Source organism: Drosophila busckii, chromosome 2L (assembly GCF_011750605.1).
Source record: "Drosophila busckii strain San Diego stock center, stock number 13000-0081.31 chromosome 2L, ASM1175060v1, whole genome shotgun sequence".
In the NCBI taxonomy this organism is placed as follows: Eukaryota; Metazoa; Arthropoda; class Insecta; order Diptera; family Drosophilidae; genus Drosophila; species Drosophila busckii.
In genome coordinates, this window is record NC_046604.1 from 16,811,548 (window position 1) to 16,837,155 (window position 25,608).

Consider the following 25,608-nt stretch of genomic DNA (forward strand, 5'->3'; position numbering starts at 1 on the left):
TCACCTTTTTGCGTTTGTAGACATTCTAAAATTGCGTTATTTTTATTAATAAAAATTTAGTTAATTAAATAAACTTGACTTACCTGTATAAAGCACCAATAGAAATAAAATTAAAACAAACGATTTCATATTTTGCAAGTTTTTGTATCAAAGAATTGTACTGACTGCTCAATATGCAGGAAAATTCTATTTATAGGCACAGCTCAGCTCAAAATAAAGCCTAGTTGTCTGAAGACAGCACTAAAAAATAAAGCAAGACTTTGTCATAAATTTAAATTATGTAAGCATAGCTGAAATCAGTTCAGTACATTGCAAAAAGCATAAATATTTAAAAACATAAAGCCGTTTAGCCAGCTCAGGCCTTGCAAAAATTAAAACATACACAGTTTTAACATGAAAGTATAAAATACTTATTCTCAAGTCTAAATATATTTTATGACTAGACAAAAGTATAAATCAGCCGATCGTTGCTATTAAAATTATAAAACTTTTTGTGTTAATACAGTTTTAATTTTTATTACTAAGCCCTAACAGTTTTCATTATTAATTTCATAAATGTACAAAATTACTCAACGGTATTGTAGACGCGTTCCACAGCGTGTGGAACGTAAGTCATAACAATCAGCTGAGCGCACGTGAGCACAGGTGAGAGACAACAAAGCGGCAAAGAGGCCACGTGAGCGACCTGGAGAGAGAGAGCGTACGATCCACAACGATGACGATGACAATGACGACAACGTTGTCGACTGGTTGCCAGGTTGCCGTCTTGCCAGTTGTTGTTGCTGCTTTCTTTTTGTTGTTGTTGCTGTTGTTGCTGTTGCTTTGTGTCCGGTCTCTTGTTGGGTCTTGCAGTTGGTTTTCCAAGTCGCTGAGGGTTCAGCTCAGTTCTTGAACGACTGCTGGCCGAGTTGGTTGCAAATCGCGCAACGGAAACGAATTTCTCAGTTTGTTGCCGTCGTACGGCGCGTTTTACTTTTTTTGAGGGAAGACGTTACTTTGTACGGTTTTTGGTTTTTTGTGTGAACATTATTTGTATATAAAGCAAAAAAAAAAAAAACAAAACACAACACACGTTGTAAGGTGAAATTTTTTGATATTTTCGTACGCGATTTGCAAATTTAATTGGCAATACGGAAAAGAGTAAATAAATAAAATTAAATAAAAGCATAATTGATTGCAAATTAAGGCAAAAACAAGTTACAAAAAAAAAGCAAACTAATAATGCAATTGTGTTTAATAACAAAAGTGTAGTGTACAATAAAAAATTATTAAAAAAAAGGCAAAATATTTAAACAAGACATTGCGTCTGCAAAAGGTGCGTAAATAAATTTTGATAAAAATAATAACAAACAAATGGTGAAAGGCAGTTGATAAGCAAAACAAACAAACTAAGCATAGCAACTTGAAGTTAGTTACGAATGTTGCTTGTTCTAATGTTGCTGTTGTTGTGATTGCTGTTGTTGCAAAGTTTGGTGGTTGCAACGCCAATATTCGCATACATATGTCTAGCTAGTATATATATAATATCGTATATATATGCTGGCAAGCCAACAACAACATGAAAACTGTTAAAACCAGTTTGAGCCAACAAAACAGGCGGCGCATGCGCCAAACAGAACTCAGCAGCAGCCAAAACAACAACAACAGCAATGAGAAGAAAACTGGCAAAGAGCAGAAAAGTTGGTAAGGGCCGCCGAAACGAATCTGTGAGCAAACTGTGAAGTTGCCGGCCCCAGAGACGTTACCAGCATCTGCAAAAGGAGGCGCAACAGAAGCCAGTACGTTGTTGTTGCTGTTGTTGTTGTTGTTGCTGTTGCCTGCGCAAAGAACTGATAAAGCACTTGCAAAGCAAAAGAGCCTAAAACAAAGCGCATAACCAAAAATATTGAGCCCGTCTATAGAGAACACTTGAGCAAACTCATACCGACTTTATATATAGCCAAGTTTATATCAAGGTACGCAAACTATTTGCACAGCAGCAGCCACTGGCAGGCACTTCAAAAATTCAGTTCACAATTGTAAATTTTTATCATTTTTTGGTTTTGTGTTTTTTATTGTTATCTACGCTGCTTTAGATACAAACGTGCGAGTCAGATAAGCGAGATAAGCTTGAAGAAATGCAAAAAAGAATTCACATATATAAATGAGAAGCTGCCGCAACAGCCGCTCAACACCTGCCACATGCAACAACAACAACTGGAACTGGGACTTAAGCCAGATGATTTCTGTGCTTTGTGAGAATCCGTAGAGTCTTTTTTTCATTTTTTTTTCGGGCTCTTTAGTTATTCATTCATGCATTTCGTGCTTGGGTTTGCCTTTGTGCATGCAAAATTTTTGCGTTTCGGTTTCCTTTGCAGACCCAACAGCATTATCCAGTGTAGGTAGAATTACGTCGACTGTGCATGCATTACATATATACATATATATAATGTACATGCGCGCAAGATTTGTGTATATAAATACGAAAACCGCAGCTAAAGCTTTTGGTACTACAATTCCTGAAAATGTTGCTTATTTATTTGCTTTTGTTACCCAGGGTCATGCCAAGTCACAAGCCAAGCGAGCAACTTTCATTAAAGCCAAACCCACAAAGGCATGCCAGACACACACACACACACACAGCTACACACACATATACACATTTTAATACTAAAGCCACAGCGTTCAATCATAGCGCACAGGCTGTCATGTCAAAGATCATAGCGGTAACAAAATATTTATGTTTATAATTAACTAAAGAACAAGCAACGACTTTTGACCAGCACATAGCAGTAACTAATGCTATATATAGCACTTAATTATTTGCATTGTTTAGTTAGGCGCGCCTTCAATAAGTAAAATACAATTGCAAACAATATTAGTGCAAGTTTTGATTAATGGCATATTTAAAAAATAAAAATAAATTCAAATTTAGTTTATATTTAAAATATAGAATAAGAATTCTTAAAAGTATTCAATGCCAATTCAATATTTAAACTTGCCATATTAGCAATTTGCTTAATTATAATTTATATGTTTATTTATAACTAAATTCAAAAGCAATGCAACAAAAGTTTAGTTTATATTTAGAATATAGTGAAAGAATTTTTAATGTATTCAATGCCAATCAAACTATAGTTAATTATTAATTTGCTTATTTATAATTTATATATGCAAGTTAGTTACTCTAGCTAAATTCAATAACAATGCAACAAAGTTTAGAATTATTTGAAACCAAACTTAGTTTGCTTATACAATATTTAAACTTGGCCTATTATTAGTTACTATTTAAATTACTTATTCTAGCTGCGAATTCGTCCTTGACAGCGCCCGCAGCAGCTGCAGACTTAGACCACAATTAATTGTCATTGCTTAGCAATTTGTAGCTTTGGCTCATCGACTTAATTAATCATTTAGACATTTGCCAGTTTGTTGTGTCTTTTTGTGCAATTGAACAATAAAATAAATTGTATTTGCTGCTGGCTGTCTGCTTTTGTTTATATGTTATTTATTTATTTTATGTGGCATTTCGCTTAGCCCATGGCGAGGTTAAACTTTGACCTAGTTAACAACAATTTGAATTGTTGTGACGTTAATTTAACATATTTGCAAATATAGTCAAAAATTCAAAGCCAAGAAAATGCTGTGCGTACATGAAAATTTATTTTTTTTAAGAACTTAACTTGAAACCAAAAATAGCAAAGCTAAAACGCTTGAGGCTTGAGGCTGCTTGAGAGCAAAGACAAACAAAAAAATGTTTATTAATATATTAGTTATTTAAACAATGTACAATTTGAAATCATTAATAGCCACTTCACAAGCTGCACTCGAAGCTGTCAAACTGATGAAGTCGTGTGGGCGTCTCTCTTGTAATTAGTGATGGCAAAATAGAACTTTTTCGAAAGTCCAACGCTCTATTTTCATATTGAAAACATTAATCAAGCTGAAAATGTAGCATGTAGCATCACTAAAGCGTTACAAATTTCAGCTTTAGCGTTTAAACTTATTTCTTCAGCAGCTGTGCGGCGAGTTCATTATGCCAAATTGGTCGATCCACATGGGTGTTATAATACTCATGTATTCGAATAACAGAGCACGTATTTTTATACACTTTGACATTTTTGTAAAAAATGGAAAAAGTTGGTGGCGCCCAACTTTAACCTGTCCACTTGTTTTTATATATGAACTGTAGTTTGTGTGCTGCGGAAGCGGCAATCGAACGCGAACGCAGCGATATAAAGTCAAAAAGTAATACAATTTCATGCTTCGTACTCAGGGCCAGCTGTGGCTGCTACTGGTTTTCGGAACAATTAGTCACTAAAATGTCTTGATTTGTATTGCCACTTAATGGATCAAAAATGGAAATGCTGCTGTTGGCTTAGAGGTCAGGCCTTAAGAATAGCACAAAAGCCAAAGTCAAGGCAGCCAGTAATGCATTCTGGCTGCAATGCGCTGTAACTAATTGGATTTAACGCCAGTCTTAGCTGCTTACTAATTGGGTCAACACATGTCTAAGCCGTTAGCGCTACAGTTGGCTTGCATATTATATCACTTTGTCATAAGCAAAAGGAAATGCTGCTCCAATAAAAACACACAAAATTAAACGAAATAATAACGGCCTCAACTTTAAACTCATTTCTGTGGTCTCACAATGTTGCAAACGGAAAGCGACGCTCGCATAATCACAAAATAATAACCAAGCCAAGCTCACACAACAAACTGCGCTTGCAATACGCATACGCCCCCTACGCCGCCGCCGCCGCTAAGCCAAGCAACAAAATTGGCTCTAGCTGCGGAAATAGTGGCCAATGTTTGGGTTTTTTTTTCTTTTTTTGGGCAGCTAAAGATTAAGTGCCATCATAAACGCCATTTAATTGTAGCGTCCAAGCTCAAGCTCAAAGGGAATGCAGGGCGACGACAATTGCTTGACCTGGTTTCCATAACAGAGCGAGAGCGAGAGCGAGTTTGAGGTTATGTAAATGAGTGCACTCGTGAGTGCACTTATAAAAAAATAAGTTCACAACTTTTAAGCTGTGAATTTGGCTTGTGCACTAACAAAAAGCAAAACAGCATGTGAGCTTGAGCAGATGTTTAAGTTATAGCAAAAATAAATAATAATAATGTATACTATTTTGTTATATATGCTAAATAAAAATAATATTTATAGCACAGAATTTCTGCTGATTTTTTACTGCTTTCATATATTATTTTTTATATGTTTATAACTTTATCACTATAGCGTATCAATAAAATATTTTAGCAGTTAATTAGCGACTGACTTTAGAACTTTGCAACATAAAAATTTCAATTTCAAAGCAGCAATTATATTGATAAGAAAATATAATTAAATAAAATAAAATAAGCGAATGTGTAGAGCATTTAGCATTCGTTATAGCCGCAGCTTTGGACTTGGCTTGCGCTACGTTTTGTAAATGTTTAATTTGATTGCTTGTAGCTTTGTTTTTTGTCAAAAAGTTTGTCTGATTTACATGCCACACACACACGAGCACACACACACGTGCATATAGCTTGTATATATACAATTGGGTCAGCTTCGCACGATTTGTTTGGCTTGTAGTTCTTAAGCGCAATATCGTGCCATGAAATACACAAATACATATAAAACTAAAAATAAAAAATCAGTTCGTGCTGCAATGCTACAAATATTTTTGGGTAAATAAAAACAATGCCAAAGCGGAACCTGCTCAAAGGCATTACGGCTTGAACCCAAGATGAACATGAAGTGTTGCTGCTGGGCAGCAGCAACATAAACAACAGCAACAGCAACAGCAACAACATGTGCCACTTCCCAGACTCACGTTGCTAATCAAACGTCGAATAGACAATGCAAGCAATGATGAGATGACGACGACGACAATGAGCAGACCAGGCAGGCAATAAAATACAAATTGACAGGCAAGAATGAAAGTGGTGAAATTTATTTGCTCGCTCAGCTCCGGCTACAGCTTCACACAGACTGAAAGTGAACGACAAATGACGCAGAGATCAGATCGACAGACATATAATTCTAAAAACAAAAACAAATATAGATAAAATGCTAGCTCACCGAAACTGAAACGTGAGAGAGTCGCTGAGTCGCCTTCAACTTCAAACTTTCGTCGAGCGGCTGCAGCTGCAGAAAGCGCGTCTAATTACCAGAGCACGCGGACCCGGCTATGACTATGAAGCGACTACAGGTCGTAGACCATGTTGCTGGCCACGCGGCACGCGGCACTTTTTTCTAATGAGCTCAGCTCAGCTCAATTCTAAGCGACAGACGCTTGACAGGAGCAAATTGGGGGCACGACGACGACGACCAACCGCATTGATCACACCAGCGAATGACAAAACAGTGGCGTAGTCAGCCAGTCAGTCAGTTAGCTATGCAGCTGTAACTAAATAGCTTTGGACACTCGGCTGACTAATGCAGCAAATGAATAATGACGCTTGATTTTGTTTATCATGTTTTTACAGTTGCTTCAAAATAGGCGCAGTGTTCGCTGAAACAAAAGATAGAGAAAAATATGAGCACAAGCGCAGACTTTAAAACATATAGTACTATAATGCTATAGGCTTAATAGTTGCTTAATAGTCGCTTAATAATTGCTCAATTTATTTTGCTTTTTATTATAAAATTGCTTTGCAATATATTCTCGTTATCTTATCACTTTCTTCTAGAAAGTCTCAGCCCCCCTTTGTGCTCGACAGCTCTGCCCTTTGCACTTGTTCTAGTTATAAGAAAAACGAGTCACGCTCGCACGTTCCTCTTCTGCTATAATGCCTACTTATGTTCAGTTTTATTTACTTTAACGTTTTGGTGTTGTTAATTAACAGGCAACGAAAAGCTGTTTGCTCAGTTTAATGTCGTCAACCCCGACATCTCTGCTATATGCTATATATGCTATATAACTGAACAGCAACAAATGTTAAGTTATGCAGTTTTTTGTTGGCTTCGCTCGTAAACCCTTTGGCTGAGTTTCTTAATAGCTGCTGGAAAGCGTGGGTATTTTACTTGACAATAAAACAATAATTATGACTGCGCTCACACTTTGCACATATGTCTGAGAATTGTGTCGAGTCACAAAATTGTGCAATTTGCTGAGAGTCGAAGCGCATGGCTAAAGATCTACGCATGACTTGGCTATAGTCTGCCTATAGACTTTCAGTTTTCAATTAGTTGTTCTCTCTGAATCGACGCATCCTGTTGGCATTTATTTTGGGCCAAACTGGTTTATTTATCCAGCCAGGCAGTGAACTGTCTGCCTAATTAGGTGATATTTTTGTTGGTTTTATTTCGTTTCTTATTTATTATGATTTTTATATATATTTATTGGCGCTGTCTGGGCAGCAATTACAATAAAAGCAGCAGCGTCGAATTCAGTTCGTGCTCTTGCATTTTGCAGTTTCCTGTTACCAAAAATAAAATAAATTGCGACGATTGTTGTAGCACTTAATGAATTGCAAGACGCAGACGCAGACGCACGGACGGACGCACAAACTCTTAAAGACACGTCTCTTGGGCTCTTTGCTGATTAATTGCGATAAACATGTGTGCGAATGAGACAGCAACAGCAACTAAAGCTAATGAAGTTGCCTTCCTTGTAAGGCACTTTAATGCTTATGCCCAAAACGAGGCACAACAAAATAAACTGCAATGCTGAATTTAAGGATTGAGTTGCAGTCGCACGAAAGTTTAAACTTCAGCGCTAAGTTAATTATTAACAACAATCATTAGTAAGCTAGCGGGGCGCTGCTGCAAGCGTTGCAAGTCCGTTAGCTTTGCTATTTAAAGAACCTTTTCCGGTTCTAATGACATGTGACCAAGCCCAAAAGCATAACAATAATAGTTAATATATGTGTGTGTGTGTGTTTGTGTGTGTGTTTACTTGCAACTCCATTAATTTCTTGCTGCTATGGACGACAGCGCGTTGCCTTATTTGGTGGCAACAACAACAAAAGTCAAGCACAAATAATTCTTATGCTGTTTGTCTAGAGTTGTGCCCCCCACCCAGCCAGCCTAAGCTCGAGTTGCTGCGCTGAGTCATATGCACTTTGGTTGAGGCACAAACAGCGACTGGCGTTCGCCTCAAGCCTACATAAGTGGGCCGAGACACACGTGCAAAGTCCAAAGCAGCAGCTACGTTTAGTTTTTGGAGCATTAGCTGTACTTGCAGTTCATTAATTTTTCATTGTCAGCCATGTTTTTGTTGCTATGCAAATGTCAAAACTTTTTACGCTCAAGCCCAAAAAAAAATGTCACAAGCCACAGAGTCGATGACTCAGCGGCGCAGCAGCTGCCAAAGTTGTCCAGACAGTGGCCCACAGCAGCTGCGTGTGTAGCTTGGACTGCATTATTTGTTTGGCTTATGCTGCGCTTACATAAGTCTCCAGATATTCAAATAATTTATGTAAATTTTCAATGACGTCTTTGTTTATAGTCGGCAAAGTTCTAAGCCCAACAGCAATTGTTGTGCCTTTGATATTCGATAATGCGTCGTCGCATTGTCGGTATTTCAAAGTTGAGCACGCTGCTGTGTTTTCAACTTAAATTTTAGAATTGAGACCCCCCCCCCCACAGTCTGTCAGCACTTTCTAAGCAAACAATTTTCTAAGCGATAGCAAGTCAATTAGGCCTGCATGCCATAGAATGTGTTAACTAGCGACAATGAGCTTTAATCGATTCGAGCGTTCTACACGCTCTCGAATAATTTATTAAACTTTTTATTTATTTATATGCTCATTACACACGCAGTTCATCATACAGTTAATTAGCTGGCGGCCGTTTAGTAAAAATCAACAGCAATGTATTTTCTTTAAACAAAAGGCGCTTAAACAAAAGTGAAAACTTTCACTTTTGATATTTCTGTACATCGCAACATTTGTTTAACACACGTTTTTAAATCTGACTGTTATTTCTTTGATATTAACATAAATTTGAATTTCGTTTACATCATCGTGCAGTCGCGACGTCTCTCTGCGCTTCTCAAGTGTAAAGAATTGTTGTCGATGCGATAAGCAACGCAGAGAGCTGAGGTTGGGCCCCTTTCGTTTGGGCCACGCCATAACACAACACGTTGTCCGTCTGACTGTCTGTCTGTCGATCTGTCTGCGTTTTAATGCGATAATTTAAAACATTCGCTTTCATTTCATTTCGTTTAAGCTTGCGCTATTAATCAGTTATGAGTCTGCAGCTCGCTTGCATATTGCCCAGTTAAGATCTCAGGCTTTTGTCTGAGCCAACGCCAACGCTTCCAGTTCTCTGCAACAAAACAAATGGGCGGGGCGGGGTTGGGGGTACCACACAGCGTGCGCATTTATCTTTTGGTATTTTCAATTAAACACTGTCTATTTGAAATGGCTGCTTGGTCGACAAGTTGCTGCTGCATAGATAACAATTTAATTTTTTGCGCCCTGTTCTCAAGTCGCAGCTTGTTGTTTGAGTTCAGACCTTGGGAACAGCGTAACATGCATGCCAAATTGTTTAGATAAAAAGCACATTAAGTTGAAAACTATTTTGCGGAAATACAAATGAGCCCGCATGGCAAGTAAACTGGGCTCGCAACCTGGGGGCTAAAATAAAGACAAAGCTACGCAGAAAACTGAGTTCGCTGGAAATCATTTAGAAAATCTTTCATGCCTAACAATTGAGTTGACAACTAAATAGCAGCAACACTTAAAGCGAAATTAAATATATAAACAAGCTATAGTTTGCTTACAACAAATTAAGCAAACTTGCAGCTACTTCTGCTTCTACTCGAGTTGCTTGAACTCTAGACTTACCTTTATAAAAAGCCGCTTTCATACCCTTTTGTTCGACACTCTTAACCCAGTTACAACAAAAGCAGACTATTTATAGAGCCTGGCAAAAAAATTCTTTAACTTTCAATGGAATTTCTGCTGAAGCTAGTCGAGTATAATAGCCCTGAACTTTTGCTTAAATTGTTGTTTTATTATTGCAATCGATATACATGTGTACAGCTGTTTTTTGTTTCAATAAAAACTTGTTTTGGCTGCAGTCTTAAATTATTTACAACATGTTTTAATGCATTTCATAAATATGCATTTGGTTTATGCCAAAATTAATTTTTAGTCTCGTCTCGTGTCGCTTTTTGTTTTATTGACAGTTCGAAAGCGCTTGGCTCAGCACTTTTTGTTAAGAATTTCTTGTTATTGTGTAATTTAAATTTCATTGAAACAAGTTCAAGTTGGCAGCAGCGCATTCATTCATTTTGTTTTCCCACAGCAAGAATCTCACACAGTTAGCATAACAATGGTTAGAAAACTTGGCTTAGTTTATTTAGCTGTCTCTGTGTTATTTAATGGCCAAGAACTTAACATTCCACAGCATAAGTATGAATGGCTGGCTTAGAATGGAAAAGCGCCGCTCCTAGTCAGAAGGAAGTTCTATTTGTATTTGCTTAAACACTTGGCATGGCTATGGCATGATGATGAGCCAGTCATTGGGTTAGCTGAGTGCAGCTTGGGCGACGACGACAATATTTAAATAGGAAATTAGGGTCGACTGGTCTGGCTGTCTGGCTGTCTGGGCTGCTTGGCTTCCGCTTCAAGTTGTAAGCTGAGACTGCGCCAGGGCTTGCGCTTTGACAAGGCTTCCCGCTTGTCTAATTAACAGCTTTAGTTGCTCACATATATATATATTTATTTATTGCTATTGCTATTGCCATTGCTCTGTGCTTTAATTAACTGCAGTTTACAGTTAGGCCAAACCGTTGGCAAGTGCATTAAAGGATGTTATCTTGACATTGCTAATGTTTATGATTTTTCACTTTTAATTGCAGCTCTGTCTCTCGCTCAGGAAGCTACTCGTTTGAAGGTAAGCGACATGGCCATGACCAACGGTATCCACAGGCGCCACAATTGTGTGTCAAACAAGTTCTTAACTTGCCTCGCCAGCTTTTGCAATTATGACGTTAACATGTTTATTTCACAATCAAATATATATGACGGCATTGTATAAACACTGACTGGGCTGACTGACTAAGAATTTGCCAAGCCGCACAGCGCAGAAATTACACAAATTGCAATGTTTAGCCAAATTAGTTGTTACCACAGCCGCCTCAAGCGGAGAAAGGGGGCTTGGCTGTCAAAGCGGCAATCTGCATGAATTTTACATTTAGATAGTTCGATTTTTGCTTTTTGCTATATTGGAGCATTGAATAGACGCCTAATGCAAAACTTAATTCGACCGGTTTGCTAATCGTTCTGTTTAGCGTCTTTTGTGTGTTGTTTAAACTCTGGGCTTACGTAAGGCCCGCCCGTTGGGTTCAACACACTTCGCCTACTGTGTGGGCAGCGCTTAATGATGATGTCAGGCTGAGAGGTCAACTCTCAGCTCTCTGGCTACACTTAATCTCTGATTCATCTAAAGTCAGCTGTAAATAAGTGCAATTTACTTTAATCAAAACTCTAGCAGCTGCAATTAAGCGCATTCGACTAGTCAATACACTTTATACTGCTTGCTGCATACACAAAGAAGTTTTAAGTTGGCCTCAGGGTTTGCTGCCATTCAATTAAAATTACTTGTAAGCTTTAGCTTGCGCAACCGACTACTATATACACTTTATGGCTCACGCTCGATGCAAAGAACTGAGGTCAAGAGATTAACAGCTACAATTATCTATGATTCATTTAAAGTAACTTACTTTAGCTTTAGCTAGCGCTTAATATATACGCACTCGGCTACTATATACACTTTATGGCTCACTCCCAGACACAAAGAAGTTTTTGTTAACTGAGCTCAAGAAAGATTCAGCTAAAATTATCTATGAGTAATTTAAAGTCACTTACTTTGCCTGATTTTAGATTTAGCTAGCGCTTTATATAAACGCACTCAACTACTTTATACACTTTCTTTTGTAAACTAAGCTACAGAAAGGGTCTGCTATAATGATAATTATGATTAATTTAAAAGCACTTGTCGTTACATTCAAATATTTCATATCTAGCGCTTTATACAAACGCACTCAACTACTTTATACACTTTAGCGGCCGCTCACTCTCTCTCTCTCTCTTTCGCGCTGCCTAACAAAACATGTTGGCATTCATTTTTAGCCGCTTTCGTAATAGGATTTACCAAAATAAAAAGCAAAAATAGTGTTCATGACACCGAGTTCAAATATTTAGTGCTCATTGTTAGCTGTACTTTGATTTTGCAGTTACGTCTCGACTTCAGCTTCGGTGCTCTGCCGGCCTTTGCTTTGACTTTCGCAATGCTCTATAATTGGATTAGAAGAAGGGTAGAATCCAAAAAAATGCGCATAGTATAATACCCGTTGTTATTTTGCTGGTTCTGCAGCGTTCTTGGATTTAATTTAATTAGGAGGTCAACGTACCTGGCTCTCAACATAGATAGAGCTATACTACAACTAAAGCAGAAGACGTACGACGGTACGACGTACGAATTTTACAATTAGTTGGTCAGCAGGCACAGACTTGAAAAATGTTGTAGATCAAGTTTACGCATTTGATGTCTGCCGGGCATTTTAAGTTTTTTTTTTTGCTTTGCTTTTGTTTTTTAAGTTTTTTGCTGCTGCTGTTGCTTTGTTTAATTTGTAAATTTAATTTGCATGTTTGATAATCATTAATTTGCTTGCTATTAAAAAATTGTTACCCAGCGAAATCTCTCGCTGGCGCTCCCGCTCTCTCTCTCCCCAGTGAATTCGCCGTCGTTATTTGCATTTTAAGTTTTTTTTTCTTCAGTGCTTGTGTTTTTTTTTTTTTTTATAGCGTGTTTTCTTCAAGTTTCGTATAGTTTTAGTGCAGCTAACAGATCGTAAAATTTACGCTAAACAAAATTGGTGAAATTTTCAACGCCACAGTGCATTTGGACTTTCGTTTTTCCTGCCCTCATTGGGCATAAGAAAGCGCAAAGATTCAATTTGGGAAACTATTTAAGCTAATTGGGCAGAGAGAATGTGACAAAGAACAAATTTAGCTGGCAAATGGGCACAAAATTAAGCAAATATATTTTAAAATACGTTCAACAAACGCCTACACTATTTATTGAGAGAAAACAGAAAGTTTTGCATAGCTAAACAGCAGCCTATGATTTGTTTATGACATTTGCATTAAAAATGAATTCAAATATGAATATAAAAAGTTAAAAAGCAGGCAGTCAATAAAGCAAAGCATAAAGAATTTAATAATAAGTTTGTTAATGTTCATTTCTTTTTCTAAGTAATATCATATTTCTAGCATATAATATTATTTATAGTGGCTACAAGTCGTGCTTGGAATATCTTTAGTACTTCACTTCTTTCTTTCTTTAAATACATAAATAAATTCTAGGAAATTTTCTTTTAAATAATATATTTTCTTCACTATCACTTAGAAGCTATACAACTATTATTCAATGCAATATCGCAGGCCATGCGGAAGTTGTATACTTTTGTGTGTGAGTGTAACATTTAACACGCGTCAAGAGTCGCTTAACTTGGGCTAATCAATCACGCAGGAAATTCACATTCACACAAGTCGCTCTGTCTCTCTAACTCTTGCGGCTTGAATGAAAGTATTTGGCTGTGTGATTTGAATAGCGTTTGCCGGCGTGGGCCAAGTCTATGTGACAGGTAGTTCCAAAACGCATTCACACTTTGCCAGCCAGCCAGTCAGTCAGTCAATCACACGCTGTCAGTTTGTCAATAGCAGCAAGTTTGCTGTTGTTGCCGCTTTTGCAGATCGATTCGCATCGCGCGCTGCACGTGTCAAGTGTAAAAAAAAATTATTGAGTTGGTTCAAGTGAAAGAGCCCACTTGAGAGTTTTTATGAGTTTTCCCAGCTAGAGAGCATTATATGAGTTATGTAGTTCGTACAAAACTCAGCGGTCTGTCTAGGGCTCGGGGCAATAAACCGTTATGCAAGGGTCTAAGAAATATTCTTTTGTTTCAAACAGACAGACTATAAATAATATTTTTTCAGCTTTGTTGTCACTTTGGGTGCTGCAGCTTACAGTTTGCTCCAAAAAAATCGGGTCAGCCCAAAGCCAAAGCCGCTGACAATTTGTCAGCGCATTTTCTTGAGTTTTCCAAGATCGATGAGTGAGCTTGAGCTGACAATTTAATTGCTACGCTTGACCTATTTTCATCCCAAAGCATTTACCGTTGCATTGCAACACTTTTTTGAGAACATTTCGTATGTTGATTTTTTATATTTTCTAGCTATGCCGTGTGTTACTTTTTTTTGTTTAACTTTTCTTTTGTTCGCTTGGCTATTGAATTTAACGTCATTAGCGTTTCCGAGCATTGATTGTAGCTTGTCTCATTTACATTTTTAGCTGTGACTAGAACTTCATTCAGCGATTGCTGCTGCGTCTGCTCAATGGGTCACTAATTAATGCCCAAGACAACAAAGTGTCAAACCTTGAAATTTGACTGGAGCTAGCTAGAGCTACCTGTTTCCCTAAGTGTGTGTGCGTGTGTGTGTGTGTGCATTTCCCAGTAATCAAAGGCAAAGATTTGAGCAGACTCAGGTAGTTGCAAAGGTTTTCGTTATCATGAGTTATTTCTTTATGCAATGTACGCCGCCTTTGTTCTTCAGTTTCAAATATTTTTTGCGCCCCTATAGACACACACACACACACACATGCATACTGTAGAACAAAGAACACAGGCAATGGCCTACATCTAATGAAGGAATTTTTAAGCCTGTTGTCGATACGTGAGCGTTAAGCGAGTGAGAGCGAGAGCGAGAGAGCGACGCCACCCAGTGTGAGCGATATTGGTCGAGTAAACTGTAGCATGCCCCCCTATGGAGCAGCTTAGACCAAGCTGTCAAGCCTTGGCACGTCCCGCTTGGTGACAATAAGCAGTCCACAGCCGTGTGCATATCCTACGCCTACAATTCGCAGCACCCGCATGCATTAGCCTTTCACTTTTTATCAGAGCGCAGCTGGAGTCAGTCCAGAGCACACGCTTGTAGGTGGTCGAGGATTACACGAGAGCGCTGTCTACCTGTTGCACGGCTAACCCACCAAAGCTAATCTTGAACAAATGTTTGGGCTTAGTGCGCACTTGAGTCGCAGTCTACAGGTAGTGTGGGCGTTGCGGGCGTGGCTGCAGCACTGTTTATTTTAGTAAATCCAACAGATTTGTGGCTTTAACGAGACTTTAATATATACAAAGCATACACATGTTAGTTTTTCCACAAAATTTGATTAGAGCGTGCAACATTTTGTCGTCGCCAGCGGCGGCAGCAACATTTTCATTTCAGCCTAAAAAGGTATGGCCAACTCATTCGTCTTGGCCAATTAAGACAATTTGTTTAGTTTGGCCGCTTAACTTGTCTGTCAGTCGGCGTTTAGATTCATAATAAATCTTGTTCTATCTGTATTGCCAGATTATTGTGGCATAAATATTGCCTATGCACAAATATGGGCATTTCTAGTTAGACAAATGATTAGATGGCCCACTGTATACTATGGACAGCCAGCGATTGTAGAATGCGATAATTGAGCGCCTAAACTGAATAAACGTTTGCTTATAGCCGCCATAACAAATGATTGCCAGTTCCCAAACCAATACATGTTAGCATATGGAAATCTTATAGCCAATGTATAATCAATTTGCCTTGTTTTGGGCTTAAGCAACATTAAGAAAAGTTGCTTGTTATCTTTACAACGAGATCGTATATGGGCAGTTGGAAACTGTATACTTGTAGAATATTTTATTATTAATTTATTTTACTTTACTGTTCAGTTGCGTATCAATTTCAGTTATAAGCGCGCACACACATTAATTTCCATTTGATTTCCTAACTTTCTTTGTTTTTCGTGTATGATTTACTTTTGTTAAATTTCTCGCTGCATTGCCTTAACAACTGTTGTTGTTGTAATCGTGATTACCTTTTGTTTTAATTGACTGCAGACATGCGCGCAGTAGTTTAAAAGGAAAAGCGAATGACTGCGCATGCGCTACGACGCTGCTGGCGTCGCCGCTGACGCCTGCGTTGGCGTTCGTTGCGCATTTGCTTAGGCGCTTTTTAATTGCCGCTCTTTACAGCTCATAAAGCGCAAGTAACGAGGCAAACCAAAAGCCAAAACAAAGGCGCATAAAAATGATTGAAAAACCAAAAGTAGCAGCAAGAAATGACAACAGCCGAGGATTACTTAACAATAACGTATGCCTGCAATAGATTACGTTAACGTTACAACTGAAATTCTATGCACACACGCTTATGTTTGAACTTGTTACAAATCAAATTGTGCAAACAGTGCGTGGTGAGGCCATAAAAAGCCAAGAACCTTCGATAAGCTGCCATATACTATACAAAATATACAAAATGTTCATTTCAAGGTTTCTAATTCGATTTACAATGGGCCGCAACTACGTATAAATACACAATAAACAACACTTTGGTCCGAAAGAGCGAGACGAGGTGCAAGAAATTCCCATAAAACAAAGCGCTGCAGCGTTGAAAACAATTATGCGGCTTGTTTGTTAACAACATTTAATAAATAAATGAGCTATTGTTATAAATTATTGATGTTGACGCGACAACAAAGGCAAACAAAAATGATAAGGCACAAAAAATTAAATACTCAACTGAGCAAATATAAAATATTGGGTTTTGATTTTATTTTAGTGACAAATTAGTGAAACCAACAGCGCACAGCTGTTTACGACATACAAATTGCCCTTGAATATGTATACTATAATAAATATAGAGTTTTGTTAATCAATGTCTTGCCTTTGCTAGTTAAGCATTAAAATAATAAGAAATTTAACTCAATTGCAATTCCCATATAAAGTAAAGCATTTTGCGCAATAACTGTACAGCGCAAAGGCAAAGCTGAGCAGCTGCAGCGACGCCCACGCTCTCTTTTTACAGCCACTCTCTTTTAGCGTCGCGCTCTCTTTTTGCAGACAAAGCTTCAGTCTCACGTTTTTGCTTTTGCTTTGCGCTTTGTTTTTGTATTGAACAGTGTGTACACAGTGACTGAAAAATGTATAGCCTAAGCCTAAATGATATAATTAGCCAAAGCTGTTGCGCACCTGATAATTTTGTTAAATGACAACAGACAATAAAAATACACGAATTATGTATGCTTATTTATAATTATAGTAGATAACAATTGTCAGGCGAGCTGTGCACAAATATAAATTACAAATTCCATAAACTGTCACACAAGTTTTGAGGAGTAAAAGGCGATAAATATGACAAATTGCTGTGACAATTAAATGATTGCAACATATCAAATGACTGACATACTATTATGCAGCTAATTGACTTTCGAATGTGTCAGTGTGTGAATTAGATATGTAACAGTCAATTACACTGGCATGTCTATTACAAGATCGATAAGCAAATTAGTTGTAGCTCAACTTTGTCACTCACCTGATTTTTTGGTTTTTTTCGATCATTGCAGCGCTTTCCTAGCCATGAAGTTGCCGTTGTGTGACGCCTAGCGTGTCCAGCCAGCAGAAGTCCCGCACACACATTCCCCTCAGGCCCACAAGGCATTATGTTCAGTCTGTTGAGCAGCTCCCAGATCTATGGCCTGCCGCAAACAACAACGAACCCAATCACATCCACGGATGACAACAGCAGTGGCCAAAATAAAAGCAACAGTCTGCCGCACAACAAAAGTCACAAGCAGCAGCAGCAGCAGCAACAACAACAGCATCGACGTTCGACAAGCAGCCTTAGCGATACAGCTGGCGGCAAGTTCTTTGCCAATCTGAGCGCCAAGTCGCCCAGTCAGTTCATCGAGCGGTTCATCAAAAGCGAACTACTGAGCGGCTACGACACGCTCAAGTGTCAGAACGGCGGCGTTAGCAGCAGCAAGTCTCCCTCCTGTGGCGATAAGGACAAGCCCAGCGCGGACAGCAGCAGTCCCTTGTATAGCAATCTACAAACGGATTGGGGCAGCTTTAGCTGTCTGCAAGGCAGTTATCGCAGTCACGGCGACAGCGAGTTCTATGAGGCCGTTCAGGTCAAATCAAACACTTCCTCCAACAGCAACGATACCAATATGCGCTCCAAGACTGTAACCGAAGCGGCCACGCTGCAGCATTACCAAAAGCTGCCCGAGCCCACCTTGGAGACGAACTTCAATACACAAGCAGCGGGTCACACGCCCGCCTACAAGAAGCTTGGATTTGCCGCACGACTCCAAAAGCAAAGTGCAGAGCATGTAAGTAAACTACAAAATATTAAATTAATAAAACAAAAGTCAGACTCAGCAACAATATTACGCGCCAATTTATGAATAGGACTAATGAGCTAGTTATTTTTAACAGCTGGCAACGCTGCATTTTAAAATGAGCCGTTTAGTTCTTTTGATCTACAACTGCTTATAAAGCCAAAGCTAGTTTGTTTTGATTTAAAAAGATACCAATGCTGCTGTTCACATGACTGGAATTAATCTCTTAAGAGTAGAGAGTAGCATTTCACTAATTAAACAAGAGTAAGACACAAGTTAGAATTTACGCCAGCAATAAAAACCAATTTGTTTATCAGTCAGACAAAGAGCTCATGTGGCTGATGAGGTAGCTTATCAGTCAAGTGCTTGGTGTAGCTTAAGCTGCTTAGATAGATGACACATTGTGGCGCTGCTGGAATCGAATCGATTTGGATGAATGGGCACAGTACTCTCTCACCTTGGCACTAATTGTTGCATTGCTATGTCGCATACCTCGCATAGCGTGCGTTGCATTTGCATCTGCATTGGTATCTGCACGTACGTGTCCGACTGCAGAGCAGTTGGTCAATAGCACGCAGATGGCAACTGACGCTGTTGACGGCCTTCATAGCCTCAACAAACAAAACAACAACATCATAAATATTTCACTTTTACCAATTTCACCAATAAGTCGTCGTCGCTGCTGCTGATGATAAGATACAACCAAAGCATTGACTGACAACCTCTGGACATGCGTATGCTCTTGAAAAATATGGCAATCAATTGATTACAATTTCTGATTTGTTGTCAGTTCGTCTATTTAAAGTAAAATCAGTCAATTGTCACATGCTCTAGAGACAAACGCAGAGTGGAAATGTTTAATTATTTGCTGCATACTTTGTGGCGCAGGCGCATTCAACTTTAGTCAAGATAACTTTTGCTAACTTAGATAAGGCTGCTAACGCTACTCGAGTCAACGCTATCAATCAGTTGTCATTTGTAACTGGCGCAGGCTAGTTCAGCTGCCCAAAAAAATGGTTGGCAAGTGGGCATTTTTTCAATTGCCGGGACAGCAAAAGGTGCAATTAAATGCATGACTAACTAACTCTTAACTAATTCTTATTAACTTACAGCACTCGGACAATTCACAGTCATCCAGAAATGCGCGCAGTAGCCGCAGCAGCAGCAGCAGCGAAGTGCAGCGCAGCAGCTCCGGCTCCAGTTCGACAGGCGCGCCGGCAGCGACGACAGCAGCAACCACACCAGAGCGTCTGCAACGTCGACGTCTGCTGCAAATGATCTCCAACTATGATCAGCAGAACAAGCAGCTGCATCGTGACTTGGCCAAAGAGAAGCGCCGCCGCACCGAGGAGCTGGCCTGTGTGGTCAAGTCGCTGCTCTGCTTCGAGTCCAAGCTGAAGAACGACATGAAGACGGTGAACCAGCGTCTGCTGGAGCGTGATGCGGAAATCTGTCGCCTGCTGCGCCAGAATCGTGCGCTGCGCAAACGCGCGATGGATCAGCAGCGGGATGAGGGCATGGTGGCCGACCAGGAGACCACTGCCGCCGACGACGAGCAGCGTCTAGACGAGTGCCTAGTGCTCGAGGCTTTGCAATGCAACAATTGCCGCAAGCAATTCTATGACATTGAGCTGAGAGCCAGCGCCACCCAGACTTGTGGCAAGGAGTTGGGCGTCAGCGCCAAAGGTAAGCAGAGATCACCTATAACAATAGACAGATTAAGATAGCTTCCGCTCAGGCGCTTGACTGATAAACAATTTAAAAATAGAATTAATCAAATTGTAATCTTTTGACTGTTTGATTGCAGCTGAGCACGGCTCCTCCAGCGATGACACTGTCTCATCGTCGTTCTATGGCGCCCGGCGCAGTGTGCGCTACACGAGCAAGCGCACGGCGGGCACGTTCCGGGATTACATGCGCTCGCGTGCGATGCACATTGATGATGCCGCGCTGGAGCAGCAGAGCGAGGAGAACACCAGCAGCATAAGCCGCGAGGATTCGCAGACAAGCTACGAGCAGCTGCATAACTATTCGCGCGCTATGGAACGCATGCATGGCGTCAAGGCGACGCTGCAGGATGGCGACTACTCGGAGCACAGCAGTCTGGAGCTAGAGCAGCAGCAGCGTCGACGCAATAGCAGCGCCTCCAGTCGCAGCAGCAGCAACAAGACGGCCTCGTCGGTGGCTGCGCAGCTGGAGGAGGATGATGGCATCTTTTCGCCCACACAGGATGATGAGGACTTCGATGAGCTAGATCCAGAGCAGGAGCAGCAGCTAATGGCGCAGGGTGCTATTAAAATTGTGCAGCGACGCTGCGCCGACTTCTCAGAGGCGTCGCCCAAGCAAATCTATGAAACCACCACAGATGATTGGTATGCCAGCGCCTCGGATCAGGAGGAGCTAAGCACGGTGCCAGTGAGCGTCAAGCCTTATGGACAGGGCGCTGTCAATCCCGTGCTGGAGTGCGTCAATCAAATACTGCTGCAGCAGTCCATGGAGGAAACTATGCGCGAGCATGCCAACAGCAGTAGTCCCAACACAAGCATCACGCCCACGCCCAAGTCAGCGCTGGCACTCAAGTCGCAGAGCAGCAGCAGTCTGCCGCGACGCAGCTCACTCAGCGGACGCAGTGGCTCCAATGCGCGCAAACGCGTGCACTTCTCCACCAAGAACAGCATGGTGCATGTGCCGCGTCACGACGATGAGGAAGCACACAGCGAGCAACTGATCTCACACTATCATCCCATGGCAGCGGCGGAGGCAGCCAATGTTGCCATTGCCGTCAGCGGGGATTTGCTCAACTATGAAAGCATCTACAGCAATGAGTACGAGCCCATTGGCTCGGAGCGTGCATCCAATTTGTATGTGGATATGGCTGCAGCTGCAATTGGCGCTGGCAGCGATGCCAACAGCAAAACGTTGCACAAGCTGCCGCCAGCACTGCCTCCCAAGCCTGCAAATCTGCTTAAGTTTCGCAAGTCGCTGCAGCAGCTGGAGGAGCAGCTCAATGAGGATGAGGGCGACTGCGCTGTGTCCACAACGACAACCAGCGAGCCAGACTACTGCTCAATAGCTGAAGTGGGCGGCACCAGCGTTCAGATTGTCGCCGATGTACACAAGGCGCCGGAGTCGAGCACGCCCACGGAGCAGGAGCATGCTGCTGAGTCGCAGGATGACGACGATGACGATGCCTGCTCGGCAGCCGCCTCGCACAAGACTGAAGAAATCGAAGAGATTTTCGCCGACATACCAAAGTTACCCAATGTGGCGGCCATCATAGCGCCCAAGCAGTCCGCCGACTATATGCTGATGGCGCCCAAGACGCTGCGCCTCCAGCTGCCCAGCAACACACACTCCATGCCGTCGCAGTACAAGCGCAAGCATGTGCCCAACATTCTAGCCGAGATTAACAAGCGCATGAGCTTGCCCAGCTCACCCACTACGCCCACAACGCCCAAGAGCTTGCCCAGCACACCCAACTCCAACAGCATATCCAAGTCGCTGCTGCAGCTGTCAGACGCACTGCCGCTGCAGGCCGAGTTCGATTGGTATAATCTGGATGCGGAGTTCGACAAAGGCAGCCAGGAGCCGGGCAAGAGCTCACAAGGCGACTGCATGCTGGCAGAGATTAGCGAGGGCAACGAATGCTTGGTTACCGCCGCCGACGAGTATAACTTGGACGAAGAGTTTCAGCAGGAGGATGAGCACGACCAAGAGCTCGGAGCCAGCACGGAGCCCGTCAAAATCAAGCAGATGCAAAAGAATCTGGCCAGCTTTGAGAAATTCATCGAAGGCTCCGGACTCAGCACCAAGCCCTTGCCAAGCAAGCGTAAGATTTACTTCGATGCGCCCTTCGTTTAGTTCACAACAGATCCTTAGTTACACCTACTATGCTTACATCTAGCTACATACATATATATCCAACCAATACGCCTGTATAACGAATTTAAATTTAAATTGTGCGTAAATGTGTTTTTATGTGTTCCGTACTTTTTGTTTAGTTCTTAAGTTGGCAAAGTATTAAAATGTTTAGAGAATTTTCACATAATTAAAATAAAAAATTAAACCATTATCGCTCATCAGATTATTTAAACAGCGGGTGGCGTACAACGTTAATCAATTGGATGATTTATTCATCGCCAAGGTTATATAATGTGCAAAAATACAGGCGGTGCATCATTTGCATAGTTTGTACATACATTCAGAGATAGATTGGGACGTGAACACACTTTGACCTTATGTGGGTAGCCGTACACAGTAAAGCAGTTGCCATGGAGCAGCGGGCTGCGCACAACAGTTAGCAATAAATACGCTTAAAGTATATAAAATTAAAAGGAACAACACTTGAACTTAAACATAAAGCGTGGAATGCGGTTTCGAATTAATTTGACTAGTACAGGCTGGTCTTCTTCATAATGCGCAGAAACTCCTCTTGATTGACCTCGCCATCGTTGTCCAGATCCGCCTCGTCAATCATTTCACGCAGCTCCTCATCTGTCAGCGTTTCACCAAGTTCGCGTGCTACACGCTTAAGATTTTTAAATGAGATCTTGCCCGTTTCGTCGTCGTCGAACAACCGAAACGCTTTCAGTATCTCCTCCTTGGTGTCCTTTTCGGCCATTTTCATTGTCATCAGATGTAGAAAATCGTTGAAAGCAATGCGTCCACTGCCGTCTTTATCAATTTCCGCTATCATACGCTTGATTTCCTCTTTTTTTGGCTCAAAGCCCAGCGCACGTATGGCCACCTTCAGTTCCTTGACCTCTATAAAGCCGGTGCACTCGTTGTCAAACAAATCAAATGCCTCCTTGATGTCCGACTTTTGCGCCTCCGAGAGCTCAAACTTGGGTCCAGACTTCTTGCGTCCTTGCTGCGTGCCGCGCTTGACATTAGGTGCCGTTGTGGTAGCTGTTGTCGTCGCTGCTGCAGGAGCAGCTGTCACGTTTACCGCAGTTACGCTTGGCTCCATGCTCTTTACTGATTGTGATAAGCTCTAAATCAATTTCACAATAAAGTTATTTGTGGTTTAATAAAGCCGTCAATAAAAATAATTTCATAACACACGCAAATGCCATGTAAATGTAAATGTCACAATGAAGATGGCAACGTCACGTTACATGACACTATACAATATACACCGTAGGCTCATGCTGACTTTGTCTGTGAATGGGGCTGTGACTACGACTGTGAGTCGAGTATCCTTGCACTTGCCGTTGTCAATTTTCGCCCACGCCCACACACAACTAACTGCTCAATTGCAGATGGTTAGGGGTGGTAATAGGTGGTAGGTAGTAGGGAGGCAGTAGGGGTTGATTGTTTGATAGTTGCTCGTGTTGTTGCTGTTGCTGTTTTGGTCCTATAAATAAACAGCTGGAGTTTCCTTGGTGCTGTTTGCCACAATGTATTCCTCAACTGCAGCTGCACTTTTCAGCTGCCGTCACTTATTTCGTCACGCTGCGCCACTTTTATGTCAATGTTCATCAATTATTTGTTTACAACTATTTTTTGTGCACATATATTATTTTTGCGCGTCAACTACAGCTGATTGGCAACAGGGAGATGCACGAAACTGACACATATCATCCATAATAATATCGCAAATGTGCTTGTCATCGATTGTGATTATTATCGACGGCAACATATATTTGTAAGTAGTTGGCAACGCGATCGCTGAATGTTGGCACCATATTTAAATTTAATTGATATCTAATTTAACGTATTTTGGCATCCAATAGCACAGCGTTGCCGTTAAGTAAAGTGGGTGATTGCTTGAACGTTGTCAGCGAGGACTGCAGAGCGCATAAATTTTAATAACTATTATAAACTTTCTAAGATCCATTTAAATTGTGGCTGACAAACGACCGTTACTCAGCTTACTAATTTCGTTCTGTTTGCTCTTCTTAGCTGACCAATCAAGTAATCATGGCCAATAAATCATCTTGAGAGCTTGCTTTGCTATCAACAAAGCTGTCAAAAATGAAAACATTCATATCGGTTTTAAAAATTGTATTAATTGCTTCTTTTACTGTTGAATAAGAAGATGACAAAGAACTGGATCTGTTTCTCCGGGACGTTGACATCGAGAAAGCTGCAGCCATTGATAGTGAGTCTGCAGTTTACCGGTTGCCGGTTTCTGTTCGATTTGTTTTTATTTCCATATTCGCGAATGATACTACGAGCGAAAGGTAGTAACAAAATATAAAAGAGAAAAACAGGTAACATATTTGTTTTGATTTCTTTCTCTGCATAAATTAAGAATAATTATCATATAACAACGCCTACATAATGTAGAATTAGCTAATAAAATGAGAATTATAAATACGCTATCTTAAATTAAATTTTTTTTATCAAATCTTAGAAACAATGTGCTTTTCCCTAATATATCTAATAAATCAAACTCGCTCAGAATTCTTTAGTTAGCAGCACTATAGAGTGTTCAAAATAGACCTTAAAAAACAGTAACTTTCCTTTCCCTCTCCAATAGAACGTTGCTGTTGGCGTTCTTTCAAGCTTTTATTTTATTTTTACTTGGCTTTTTTTTGTTCTTTTGGCATGGCCCAAACGCGTATAAAAGCAGCGTCCTCAGTGGGATTGCCAACAGTTTCGTTACGGGCGCGCATGCGCCAAGTGATCGCGTTCGTCACCGTTTGGATTATCCATTGAATAAAGTGAGTGAGTCAAAAGTGCTTGGGACTGGTGCTGGACAAAACGTGGACACTTTCTTAATGGCCAAGTGTAATTGTGTCGAATGTTCCAAAACCGTAAATGCATATAAAGTGGATTTTTTCGTGTGTGCTACGTGAACTGCATTCCAAAATTTATTTAAAACAAGCCCAGAAACACAGAATCCACAAGTTTATGATATTTTAATAGTTAAACATAAAATGCAGGCATGGCAAGTGTAATAAACTGCATTTGCGACACTTCTGTTGTTTCAAAAATAATTAGGAGAGTAAATTTTACAAAATAACACGCAATCAAATACAAGAAATCTGTAGCATTCTCTTTTAAGACATCTTAAGCATATGCGGACAGGATCAGAACGTTGGCTCTTGGCGTTCAATGAACTTTGGCTGAAAACCTGAACCGTTCTGTTCCGTTCTGCCTACTTTCTTAATAAACTTAATGCCAAAACTTGCTCAACATCTTTTCACATGTCGCCTTTGGCGCAAGTTACATTTCTTTTGATTACCATAATATTGGCTGTGTTACGTATTCAAAGAACGACAACAACAGAAACAACAACAATCGATCGAGCTGGGGGAAAAAAACAGAACATAAAAGTCTTAACCCAATTTCGAAAACGGATTTGCATACTTGACAAAAGAAGTTGGCAAAGCAGATCACCTAATGAGCTTTCAAATTGTCCAATGAGTGTAAAGAGTTAATTATGCCATATATGGATTTGTAAAAATAACACCATTAGGCTGTGAGGGATAAACAAATAATCGGCTTTTAAATAAATTATG

General features: G+C 40.5%; 2 protein-coding genes across 3 annotated transcripts; one reads left to right on the forward strand and one right to left on the reverse strand.

The window, feature by feature from the left end:
• The first annotated feature begins 1,226 nt into the window (after positions 1–1,226).
• Positions 1,227–22,148, forward strand: LOC108608451 (maker449). 2 transcript variants are annotated; one of them, XM_017999829.2, is made up of 5 exons: positions 1,227–1,315; positions 10,779–10,813; positions 17,363–18,130; positions 19,252–19,825; positions 19,947–22,148. In XM_017999829.2, exons 3-5 carry the CDS (start codon positions 17,459–17,461, stop codon positions 21,998–22,000), a joined length of 3,300 nt encoding a protein of 1,099 aa, XP_017855318.2. In that variant the 5' UTR covers positions 1,227–1,315; positions 10,779–10,813; positions 17,363–17,458; the 3' UTR covers positions 22,001–22,148. The 2 variants fall into 2 exon arrangements, with proteins under 2 accessions (XP_017855318.2, XP_017855320.2); XM_017999831.2 differs by lacking the exons at positions 1,227–1,315; positions 10,779–10,813; positions 17,363–18,130 and adding an exon at positions 19,085–19,197.
• An 86-nt stretch (positions 22,149–22,234) lies between these two features.
• LOC108600171 (caltractin) lies at positions 22,235–23,679 on the reverse strand. Its single transcript, XM_017987580.1, has one exon. The coding sequence runs from the start codon at positions 23,106–23,108 to the stop codon at positions 22,530–22,532; it is 579 nt and encodes a 192-aa protein (XP_017843069.1). The 5' UTR covers positions 23,109–23,679; the 3' UTR covers positions 22,235–22,529.
• Positions 23,680–25,608: the final 1,929 nt, after the last annotated feature.

What these genes read in the sequence shown, in the direction of transcription:
- LOC108608451 (XM_017999829.2), top strand. Translation starts at nt 17,459, where the DNA reads ATGTTCAGTCTGTTGAGCAGCTCCCAGATCTATGGCCTGCCGCAAACA. An exon ending in AAAAGCAAAGTGCAGAGCAT is followed by an intron (nt 18,131 to 19,251) that starts GTAAGTAAACTA and finishes ATTAACTTACAG; the next exon opens with CACTCGGACAATTCACAGTC. An exon ending in GTTGGGCGTCAGCGCCAAAG is followed by an intron (nt 19,826 to 19,946) that starts GTAAGCAGAGAT and finishes GTTTGATTGCAG; the next exon opens with CTGAGCACGGCTCCTCCAGC.
- LOC108600171 (XM_017987580.1), bottom strand. Translation starts at nt 23,108, where the DNA reads ATGGAGCCAAGCGTAACTGCGGTAAACGTGACAGCTGCTCCTGCAGCA.